This window comes from Leptopilina boulardi, unplaced genomic scaffold, assembly GCF_019393585.1.
Source record: "Leptopilina boulardi isolate dan_hultmark-lab unplaced genomic scaffold, ZJU_Lbou_2.1 LbouV2_144, whole genome shotgun sequence".
Lineage (NCBI taxonomy): Eukaryota > Metazoa > Arthropoda > Insecta > Hymenoptera > Figitidae > Leptopilina > Leptopilina boulardi.
The window spans coordinates 236,124-248,130 of NW_026137690.1; the positions used below are offsets into that span (position 1 = coordinate 236,124).

Genomic DNA, 12,007 nt, shown 5'->3' on the forward strand with positions numbered 1-12,007 from the left:
GAAGCATTGTAATACCGAAATTTTTCGAACTTGATTTTTTTATGTATCTTTATGTTTTTCGACCTCTGGAAAATTTTATTCAGAGTTATTAACATTTTAAAATTGAAAATTTTGAATAACCTAGTACCTTTTTTGCATTATTTATTAAAAAATCTTTATGTATCTTTAAAAGTATTATGAACAATTTGGAGAATATAGTTAAAAACAAATCAATTGACCTACTATTTAACCTTTTATTGTAAACTATTACGAAGTTATTGATGTTAAAAATCTATCTCTACAAATACCCAAAAATACAACTTAACACCTTCTTAAAATTATTATAATAACAAATAAGTTACCATAAATTGATCACAAAAAATCTCCATGGGGAAACAAAAGTATTCATTTTGTGAATAACACAAAAATTTCATACTTTAACTTGGCAGCGATTTTTTATTTTCAGAAACTGAATATTATTTTGCAAATTACGATTGAGTTTTCTAACGACAATTTTTACTGCTACTTCCTCGTTGAATATTCCTTTTTTTCTTGAATTGTTTGCTTTTTTGCGACAAAAAGAAATCTGAAACATAAAAAGGTTTTAATTTAAAATATTATTTTATTATAGTATTATGTTAAGTTATGTTAAAGTAATGTTAATATTATGTTAAATGAATATTCGAATAAATAAAAATTTCGTTTCTATTAACAAAATGAATTTTATATATTTATTGAACTTTATAGAATTCAATATTTTGATAATTTCATCTTGTGAATTTTTAGGTTAAATTTGACTCAAAAGAAATGATATTTGAAAATTCTAACTTTTCTCACATATACGCAGTTTACTACCTTATCAACAGTTGGTAAACTAATATTAGTTCCAGATTTTTCCATCATCTTCGTATACTGTTTTGATCTATCTATAAGTGCACTGTTGATGTCGTTTTTTTTTTTTGGTGTAAAATCGACGACAACGTCGAGGAGAGGAGAGAAAAAAAAAATAATGGCGTCTTGTTGGGATAGTGAAAAATTTCGTGTTGACGATAAAACAAACGAAAATGAAGATGTTTTTGAAAATATTCTAGTGAGTCACGATCTGCAGGATTATTTTGACGATAGTCTTGATATTCCAAGTTTTGCCAAAGTTTACGAGCCATCCGCCATTTTTGACTATGAAAAAAATTCTGACGAAGAATCGTCGTCTTACATTGGAAGATTGCCCGATGACAGCACGGGGTGAGATTATCAAATAAAAAAAAGAATTTTTATTTTTCATCAAATATTTTTTCTCTCTACAAAAATTCGATTTATTTCTGAAATTTTAATTCTTTATAATTTCTGTATTTTTTTTTTTAAACGTTTTCTGGTTATTTTTCTCTCTTTTTCTCTCTCTCGAAATTTTCCGAAATCCTCCAGCCTTTCCTTATAAGGATATACGATTTTTTTTTACTTGAAACCTGACCTATTCGGTAGAATTTCATTCATTGGCAAATTTTCTATTTAGAAGAAAAAAAGTGAGTGCGGTTATTTTTAGGTTATGTTCTATTGTTTCGATTATAAATATACAAGTTTCTTTTTTTTTGTTTTGTTTATTTTCTCGAATATAGTAAATATTATACGGAAAAAAAGTACTTAGAGAAAAGAATAGAAAAATGAATTGAAATTTTTTGTTTTGTTTTTATTATTATTTTTTTTTATTGTGTAAGTAAAGACAAAAAAAAATATATCAGAGGGGAATTAGATATCGATATCTGATTGATATATATACAAAGTTTTACATGGAAAAATATGCGGTTTTATTTTTAATCATACGTTGTTATTTAGCTTTAAAATGATATTCCAAAAATATGTATCAATTTTTGTTGCATAAGTGAATCTTTCTTTTCTCTCTCTCTCTCTCTCTCTCTCTCTTTTTTTTGTGTGTGTAATTTTCTTGTCATAAGTTGTTATTGATAAAACAGGTGGAACTCAAGACTGTAACAAATTTAGTTTCTCCCTCGTCCATAAATAACAATATATCTCATGCGGGTGTGTGTATTACTCACTTTTAGAAAAGATTTATTTTTAGTTTTTGTTAAATAGCACATATTTTCATTCGCTCAAACGAACTAAATGTCCTCTTTTTGATAACCTTAACCTTTTCTAATTGGATTTTTGTGAGGCGCATGACTTTTTCCCAAAAAATTAAAAAGGTCGAAAATTTAATTGATCGAATTACATTAGGCTGAATCCATTTCAAAACATACAGGCCGACCACCTTCAGGTTGTAGATTTTTCTGTCGATGAAATATGTTATTCTACATGAAAAATAAAGAGACACGTAGTTTTTTATTTTTCATAAAAATTATGTTTAACGAAGTTATGGTCATTTGAAGTTTGAGTGGTAAAACTCGAAAGATTAATGAAAAAAAATTGTTCCGCCTGTAATTTTTTTTTCTAATGAATGCAATCAAATTATTTTTCTTGGATCTTGTAGGGGGGTATATTCCTCTTTAAAATACCATTTGAAATTTGAAAAAAGATTCAAAATTAACAAAACAGGAGATGATTTTCTAAAAATCATTAAAGTCAATTTTCTCAAAAACCCCACTTTTTTTTTCTCTCAAATTTTTACCATAAATTCTTACCAATATGAAGAACCAATCCTAGGAGTTTCAAGCGGGCTAAACAATCCTGGTAGTAAGGAGAAATTTTTTTCGAATTTTTTTTTTTACGAAATTTCAAATGGCTGACGTGCAGTTTCAAGAATAAATGAACTAACTGAAATGAGTCATTTTATAACCAACAATTTAAAAAATTTTTGAATGATAATTTGAATTGGAAAATATTTCAAGAGTATATTACTGAAAGAATCACAATATTTATAAAAAATATTTTTTCTTTTTTCACCTTTTTATTAACTATGTATTTATTATCATTGGTCTTAACGATATTAAAATGTCAAATTATAAATTTTTTGATGTTTAGAACCTGTTTGAAAAAAGTGATTTTATGGTTATTTTTTATACATACATTATTGTTGGTTATAAAATGACTCATTTCAGTTAGTTCATTTGTTCTTGAAACTGCACGTCAGCCATTTCAAATTTCGTAAAAAAAAAAAAATTCGAAAAAAATTTCTCCTTACTACCAGGATTGTTTAGCCCGCTTGAAACTCCTAGGATTGGTTCTTCATATTGGTAAGAATTTATGGTAAAAATTTGAGAGAAAAAAAAGTGGGGTTTTTGAGAAAATTGACTTTAATGATTTTTAGAAAATCATCTCCTGTTTTGTTAATTTTGAATCTTTTTTCAAATTTCAAATGGGATTTTAAAGAGGAATATACCCCTTACAAGATCCAAGAAAAATAATTTGATTGCATTCATTAGAAAAAAAAATTACAGGCGAAACAATTTTTTTCCATTAATCTTTCGAGTTTTACCACTCAAACTTCAAATGACCATAACTTCGTTAAACATAATTTTTATGAAAAATAAAAAAATACGTGTCTCTTTATTTTTCATGTAAAATAACATATTTCATCGACAGAAAAATTTACAACCTGAAGGTGGTCGGCCTGTACGTTTTGAAATGGATTCAACCATTAAGTCGATATTTTATTTGAACGAAATTCTAAATGATCGATATTTAAAATGGTCAACATTTTATTTAGTCGATATTTTATTTATTCGAAATTTTAAATGATCGATATTTAAAGTGGCCGATATTTTATTAAGTCAATATTTTATTTTATCGAAATTCTAAATGATAGACATATATTTATGAAGGTCGACATTTTATTCAGTCGATTTTTTATTCGGAAAAATTCTAAATAACCGACATTTATGAAGGTCGACATTTTATTTAGTCGATATTTTATTTGATCGAAAATCTAAATGGTCGATATTTAAAGTGGTCGATATTTTTTTTGGTCGAAATTCTAAATGATCGACATTTTAAGTGGTCGAAATTTGTATTAGTTAGATATTTTGTTTGGTAAATATTTTAAATGAACGACATTAGAGTGGTCGATATTTTTTATTTGTTCGATATTCTAAATGATAAAAATTAAGAAGTACCGAATTTTATATCCATCAAAATTTAATTTGGTCGATATTTTTAAAAGCTCGACACTTTTTTAGCTATATACGAGTTTCCTTTCTATGTAGTTTGTCGGTAAAGTACATTAAAAATTTTTGCGGGAAATTTGAAATTATTGATGTATGTAAATAATAATAACAACATAGAGAGGAAACTCGTATAGCTAAAAAAAATGTCGAGCTTTTAAAATATCGATCAAATTAAATTTCGATGGATATAAAATTCGATGCTTCTAAATTTCTATCATTCAGAATATCGAACAAATAAAATATCGATCACTTTAAATGTGGATCATTTAGAATATCGACCAAACAAAATAACGAAATAATAAAATTTCGACCACTTTAAATGTCGATCATTTAAAATTTCGATCAAGTAAAATATCGTCTAAATAAAATGTCGACCACTTTAAATATCGACCATTTAAAATTTCGACCAAATAAAAAATCGACTTCAAGTAATTCTAAAAGTTCGAACTTTTTAATTTTTGGAAAAAATCATGCGCCTCATTTTTGTAAAAAAAAAAAAAAAAAATTTCCATTAACAAATTCTAAATCATCTTTAAATTAACAAAATAATTTTTTATGTACTATTTTTTTTTTTATATTAAAGAAGTATGTTTTGGTCAAAAAGAAGAAGAATCAGATAATATTTCTCGATATATTGACGAAGAATGTGAAAAGCAAGAAAAAATGAAAATAAGAAGAAGTCGAGAAATGAAGAATTGAAAAATAATGAAATACAAAAAGAAGAAAGCAATATATACTTCGAGTAATATACGTAAATGAATTAGAAACAAAATTGGAAAATAAATGCAGTTGTAACAAGAAAGCAAAATCTATTGGTTTAAAAATTTATAGGTGCAAATTTATTAAAGACACAATTGAAAAATAAATTTTTAAATATCGAATTTTTCATTACAAAGAATTTTTATTTGCACGAATTTTTTATTGATAAAATTTTTAAATCGCCGAATTTTCATTTGACTAAATTTTTATTTACACGAATTAGAATTCTTTTTTAACACCGAATTTTAATTTGTACAAACTGTTTGTTGATAGAATTCTTTAAACGCCGAATTTTTATTTACACAAATTATTTATTAATAGAATTCATTAAGAACCAAATCCCCCTGAGTCCGATATTGTTTAATTTGTTGATGGTTGTCTTGGAAGAAAGAATGGGGAAATGTTTTTTTTTTTTTTTTTTTTTTTTTTTTTTTTTTTTTTTTTTTTTTTTTTTTTTTTGAGGGGGAATAGAAGAATTTATACGTTGGCATATGCGGACGATGTGGTTCTCTTAAGAAAATCTTAAAATATATTATTTAATTACATATTATATTTAAAGTAACTTTTCTTATTCTAAAATTAGTAAATGATTTAGCTATTAATATGCTCTAAAAATTATTAGTTCGAATTTTCATTTTATGGAATTTCTTTTGTCAAAAATTTTTAGGCCGAATTTTTATTTATTCGAATTAGTATTTTGCAGAATTTTTATATAACCGAAAATTCTCTTCACAGAATTTTTATTTACTCGAATTTTCATTTAACATAATAGGACATTTTAAAGAATTTTTATTGGCTAGAATTTCATTGCATAGAATTTTCATTTTATTCTTATAGATGAATTTTCATTTGTTCAAATTATTATTTGTTATAATTTCCATAAAATCGATTTTTCTGCAGAATTTTTACTTAATCGAAAAATCAATTTAACAGAATTTCTAATTGATAGAATTTTCATTTGTCCGAAATTGCAAATGGCCGAAAAAACAATCGATTTTGGCGCGATTTTTTAAATAAAAAATTATCCATAAAATTGTGATTGGTTGATTTTAAAAATCGCGCCGAAATCGATTGTTTGTTCGGACATTTGCAATTTCGGACAAATAAAAATTCTGTTAATTAGAAATTCTGTTAAATTGATTTTTCGATTAAGTAAAAATTCTGCAGAAAAATCGATTTTATGGAAATTATATAACAAATAATAATTCGAACAAATGAAAATTCATCTGAATGTAAATTCTATGCAATGAAATTCTAGCCAATAAAGATTCTTTAAAATGTCCTATTATGTTAAATGAAAATTCGAGTAAATAAAAATTCTGACAAATTATAAAAATTCAAATAAATAAAAATTCGAACAAATAAAAATTCAAACAAATAAAAATTCCAACAAATAAAAAATTCTGTGAAGTGAATTTTCGGTTAATTTAAAATTCTGTAATATAGAAAATCGTTTTGATGAAAATTCTGCAAAATACTAATTCGAACAAATAAAAATTCGGCTCAAAAATAATTATGACAATTCCATAATATGAAAATTCTAATTAATAAATTTTAGAAGATAATCATGCGTCCCCAGATTTTTTTCATTCTAGGCTTAAAATCTTTAAATTTTATCACTGAAAAAATTTCTACAAATTTTTACAAAAAAAAACTTTGGTTTAAACTTAATCAAGACCCGCCGTGGAATGAATGATAAATAAGAAAAGAATTGGCAGAAATGAGCGAATTTTGTTATTTAGAATATTAGTTTTCGAGTAATGGAGGGCATGGAGGATTTAGTTTTAGTAATTAGATTAAGTTAAGAATTTTTGTAGAGTGAAAGTATAAGATGAGGATTGTGTGTTGGTTAATGATTTATGTATACATTTAGGTTAAGTGTTTATGTATATTTTTTGAAGTCTCCAACCCTGCTTATTGCAGGGAAGAGTAATAAATTTATAACTTTAAATTACGAATTTTTATTTAACCGAATTTGTATACTTCTTGTTATTTGATAGAATTTTTAAAACGCCGAATTTTTTTCCAATGATCGAAAAACAACAGAAAGAAAAATTTCCACTTCTATTTCAAAATTTGACCAATTTTTTCAAAACTACACTGAAAAAAAAATTTATTTTATTCAAATACCGGTGTATTTGGTTATTATCAAATAAATATTTACTTGAATCAAATATTTCTTATTTGAATCAAATATATAGTATTTGAATCAAATATTTCAGTATATTTGAAGCAAATACCATTTATTTGATTCAAATAGGAAATATTTGATTCAAGTAAATATTTATTTGATAATAACCAAATACACTGGTATTTGAATCAAATAAATTTTTTTTCCAGTGTATTTCTAATTTGCCAAGTTTTGGAAAATTAAGTCTTAAAAATTCGTTCACTATATTAATTTTTGTCCATTTTGTTTCTCCTTGTAGATATATTCATCACACTATTAGTACCGATGATATTTATTTGCGAATACATCCGGGACAAAATGATTCAATGCCTGAAGATCCCTCTCATGCTGTTATCACAATCGAAAGCACGGATCCGGACACAAATCAAAAACATATCAGTCGTTATAATTGCGAATACGATGGCTGTTCGCGAACCTACAGTACTGTGGGAAATTTGCGAACCCACATGAAAACCCATAAAGGTACAAAAAAAAAATGAAAAATTTTGCTTGATTGATTTTTTTTAAAAGTTTGCGTTTTTTTAATAATTCATTTTTTACTCCTTTATTTTTGTCTAATAAATTTTTTGGATCTTGTCCAATTTTTGAAAAATGCTTTTCAACAGTGGTTTTCGGTATTACGCTTGTTTCATAATAACATTATTATATAGGTACATATATTATACACAATAACACAAAAACATTCATTTTCAAATATTTACAATTTTATAAAATTTCCGCAATCATATTTCACTTTGAATGCTTATTAAAATATTATTCATTTTGTTTGTTTTGCTTACAAAAAGGACTAACAGTTGTGGTAAGTATCAATGAATATTAAAGAAAATTTTAAATTGTTTGTGTCTTATTTCATTTGGAGTCGTAATTTTTTTTTTTTTTTTTTTTTTGAAAACAAAATTTTTTATTTTTAGAAAGTGTAATAATTATTTAAAAATAAAAATAATTTTTCACTTTTATTTTTTTTTTTTGATCCGACTCATGAAATAGACACTAGTTTCTTTGGTAAGAAAATAGAATATTTGATTCTTTAAAAAAAATTTTGAAAAAATGCTTAAAATGTAAATAAATTTTTAAAAAATTTAATATTTATTTTCTTACATTATTTTTCTTAGGTTTACACTACAGTCGAACTTTAATATCTCAAGTTTTTGTATTTTTTAAAATTGTAATTAAAATGATTTTTTAATACTAATGCCGAAAAAAATCACGTTTAGCGCCTTCTCGGTCTTCTGGACCGGGGTAATTTTTTTCTCTACACATTATTAAAGCCTTTTTAGTTAAATAAAATGATTTTTTAATTGGTTGAATAAAAATATTTTGTAACTCGAATTATCAAAGTTCGACTGTATCTCGTGCTCTCTGTGTGTCTTGGAATCGCAGTGTATTGTCGATCTTTTGTATCTGTTCGCGCCGCCCGTGATTGTCCGCTTAAAATCTGCTCTTAACATAAAAAATTTTGAAAGAATAAAAATAATTGAGACACATTTTTTTTTTTGTGATTACAATAGTCAAAATTGTTTATTTGACCAAAATTTTTTGTAGCCGAATACTTGACTTCTTCCCGTTTCTTTGAATATAAATTTTCTACAGTGAGTTTCCATTCTATAATGAGTCGATAAAACAGCTCAAAATTTAGGCGCCAAATTCAAATTCTTAAAATTAAATTTCAATTGTAAAATATAATTCATTTTAACATTTTTTTTTTCTAAATATATTTATTCCTCAAAGTCATTAAAATCAAATTTTTATTTATTCGAATAAAAATTCTTTCAATCGAGTTTCCTATCTATTACCCCCTTAGTCAATCAATCGGTAAAACAGCAAAATTTCAAGCGGGAAAAAATAAAATTTCAAATTCAATAATATAAAAAATTCTATTAAATCAAAAAAATCTGCTACAATGTTTCAAAAATAATTCTGATTATTGAAATCAAAACCCAAAAAATTTATGTGTCTCAAATAATATTGATAAAATTTTGCATGGCTTTCAAAAAAAAAAAAAAAAAAAAAAAAGAAATGCAAACAACGATGAAAAAAATTTTTTTTTTTTGGCTATTTTTCTCTTCTATTTTTTTATTCTGAGAAGAAAAAAAAAATCTTCGCAAACTTTCCAGGCGAATATCGATTTAAATGCTCAGAACCAAGTTGCGGCAAGGCATTTCTAACGTCCTACAGTCTTAAGATTCACATTCGTGTACACACAAAAGTAAAACCATTTGAATGTAATCACAACGGGTGTGAGAAGGCATTCAATACCCTTTACAGATTGAGGGCTCACCAAAGGCTTCACAGCGGTGACACATTCAAGTGTGAAGAAATTGGATGCGTTAAGTTCTTCACTACACTAAGCGATCTCAAGAAACACATTCGCACTCACACGCAAGAACGACCATACAAGTACGTTCCTTCGGGTTTTTCTTTCCCCTCCCATCCATGAGAATATGATTTTTTTGTGAAAAAAAACCAAATGGGGTAATGTGACACTTAAAAAAAATGGGGTAAAAATGACACCAAGCTGGGGTAAAATGTAACATTACCCCCATTATAATGGGGTAAAATGTCACATCGCCTCCATTAAAATGGGGTAAAATGACAGTAAGAGGGGGTAGATTGTCACATTCCATTGTAATGGGGTAAAATGGCAATAAATTCAGGTAGGTTTACTATGCAAATTAGGATAGTATGCCATTTTACCTCATTGCAATGGGGTAATGTGACGTACTTCATTAAAATGGAGTAAAATGACAGTAAGAGGGGTAGATGGTCACATTATTCCATTGTAATGGGGTAAAATGGCGACCATCTATCCCCTCTTACTGTCATTTTACCCCATTTTAATGGAGTACGTCACATTACCCCATTGCAATGGGGTAAAATGGCAATAAATTGGGTTAGTACGTCACATTACCCCATTGCAATGGGGTAAAACAAACAATAAATTAGAATATGTCACATTACCCCACTTTAAAATAGGGGTAGAAGGGCATTAAGCAGAGGTAGAATGTCACATTACTCCAAATTGTAATTAAAAATTTTTTCGTATGTAAATTCTCTTCTATAATCAAAAAAGGAAAAAAAAATTGAGATTTAATTTTTTTTTTTTAATTATGGTTTATTTTTCAAGGTGTCGGGAGAAAAGTTGTGGGAAAGCATTTACAGCCTCACATCATTTGAAAACACATAAACGAACACATACTGGTGAAAAGCCTTATGTTTGCAGTTTTGAGAGTTGTAGACGTTCATTTACGACGCCTCACAGTCTTAAAAGTCATTTAAAAACGCACAAGAAAGCTGAGAACGCTGAGGGAATTGTAAGTAATTTAATTAAAATTTTTTTCAAAAATTAAGAGAAATTTGGTGATTTTTTTGGGTATACCTAAATCCGCAAAAAATGATCTCTTTTCAAATGAATTTTGTTTGTAATTTTTGTTCTCTTTTTCGTATTTTGTCTATAGAAAACCAAAGAAACTCAAGAGCCAGAGACTGTACAAATTCAAGAACCACCGGAATTTACGACATTTTATTCCGTTATACCATTAATTAATTCAGAAAATGAAAATCCTTCTATTATCAGCATTAGCGAAAATGCTGAAACTTTCAATAATATAAATTTCATTGCCACCAATTCTACAACACCAACAACAACAATAACAACAACCCAAAGAACAAATTCACCAATAACAACACTTTTATACGACAATTGTCTGGATAATTTTTCTGAAACAGTAAATCAAGATTTTAATAAACTCTTCCCAGAAATGTCTGATGAAAATCTTATTAAATTACCAGAACCACAGGATTCATTGATACTCATCAGTTCTATTAATAATTCCAATGATGTAGCTTCCAATCATCATCAAACAAAAACACTTAGTCTTCAGGAGAAAATAATGCAAAATGGTTTACAAAATACAATAGTTGAAATGACACAAAATTCATCATCATCATCATTTTTGGAGAATACAACATTGTCACAGGAACAAGAAGTCTTTGAAAATCTCAGTTTTATTCATCAGGAAGAGGAATCAAATAATCCAATAAATGAACAAGAAGCAGTTGAATTGGCAATTGCCTCAGAAGAAGAAATTCCATCGCCATGGATTGATGTAATGACAATGACAGCTGAACCAGCATTAAGAACCGAAGAATCATGGCCTGAATTAAATGCCTTTCCAACTGCTGTTCATTCGCTTGTTGATCTTGTTGGTCCTGAACCATATCCATTGGAATTGGAGACAGAACGCAATGTTAATCAAACACTTATGGATAATGTTAATATTGTCATTAACGAAGCGCCTAGTGAACAAATTATCCTTAATTCAACAAGTGTTTGTAATTCAACGAATCAATCAAATATTTCAATGGAAACATTTCCAATAAAGGAATTAACGAATCATAGGAGAAATATACTTGAGAAAATAACAGCCGATGCTGATATTTGCCATTGTGAAAATTGTGATTGTTCAGAGACAAAAAATTGTCACAATTGTTTATCTACGTCATTAGCGTCAACAACATTGTCTTCATCATCATCATTATCATCGTCAGTAGAAAATTTTGATAATCCCAGTGAATTATTACCAAATCTTGTTGGTAAATGTCCTAGTGATCAGACGAAAAATTGTGATTCATCGTGTGCTGTTGTTATTTGTGTTAAAACCCTACAACAATTACAAACGGTTTTAAATACATGCTGTAAAGTGACGAGTAATTGTGCCGTTGCATGTACAAGAGGGGAATTATTTTCCGGTCATAATATGACATTATTGACAACACAATTAGCTGGGAATCATTAATTTTTTGTTTTTTTGATATTAGTATAATTTTTATTTCCAAAAAAGTTTGCTGCTTTTTTTATTGTGTTCGTGTAATACTATAATATATTATTGCCATAAAAAAGTAGCTTTTCCATTTTCTGCGGCAATTTTTTTTTTTTTTTTTCGTTCTGTATCGAAACTTTTGT

At 26.9% G+C, this 12,007-nt stretch overlaps 1 protein-coding gene across 1 annotated transcript; it reads left to right on the forward strand.

Annotated features, from left to right (window-relative positions):
- The first annotated feature begins 911 nt into the window (after positions 1–911).
- On the forward strand, positions 912–11,845 carry LOC127291557 (metal regulatory transcription factor 1). The gene is made up of 5 exons (XM_051320746.1): positions 912–1,221; positions 7,283–7,506; positions 9,159–9,441; positions 10,169–10,355; positions 10,500–11,845. Exons 1-5 carry the CDS (start codon positions 923–925, stop codon positions 11,838–11,840), a joined length of 2,334 nt encoding a protein of 777 aa, XP_051176703.1. The 5' UTR covers positions 912–922; the 3' UTR covers positions 11,841–11,845.
- Positions 11,846–12,007: the final 162 nt, after the last annotated feature.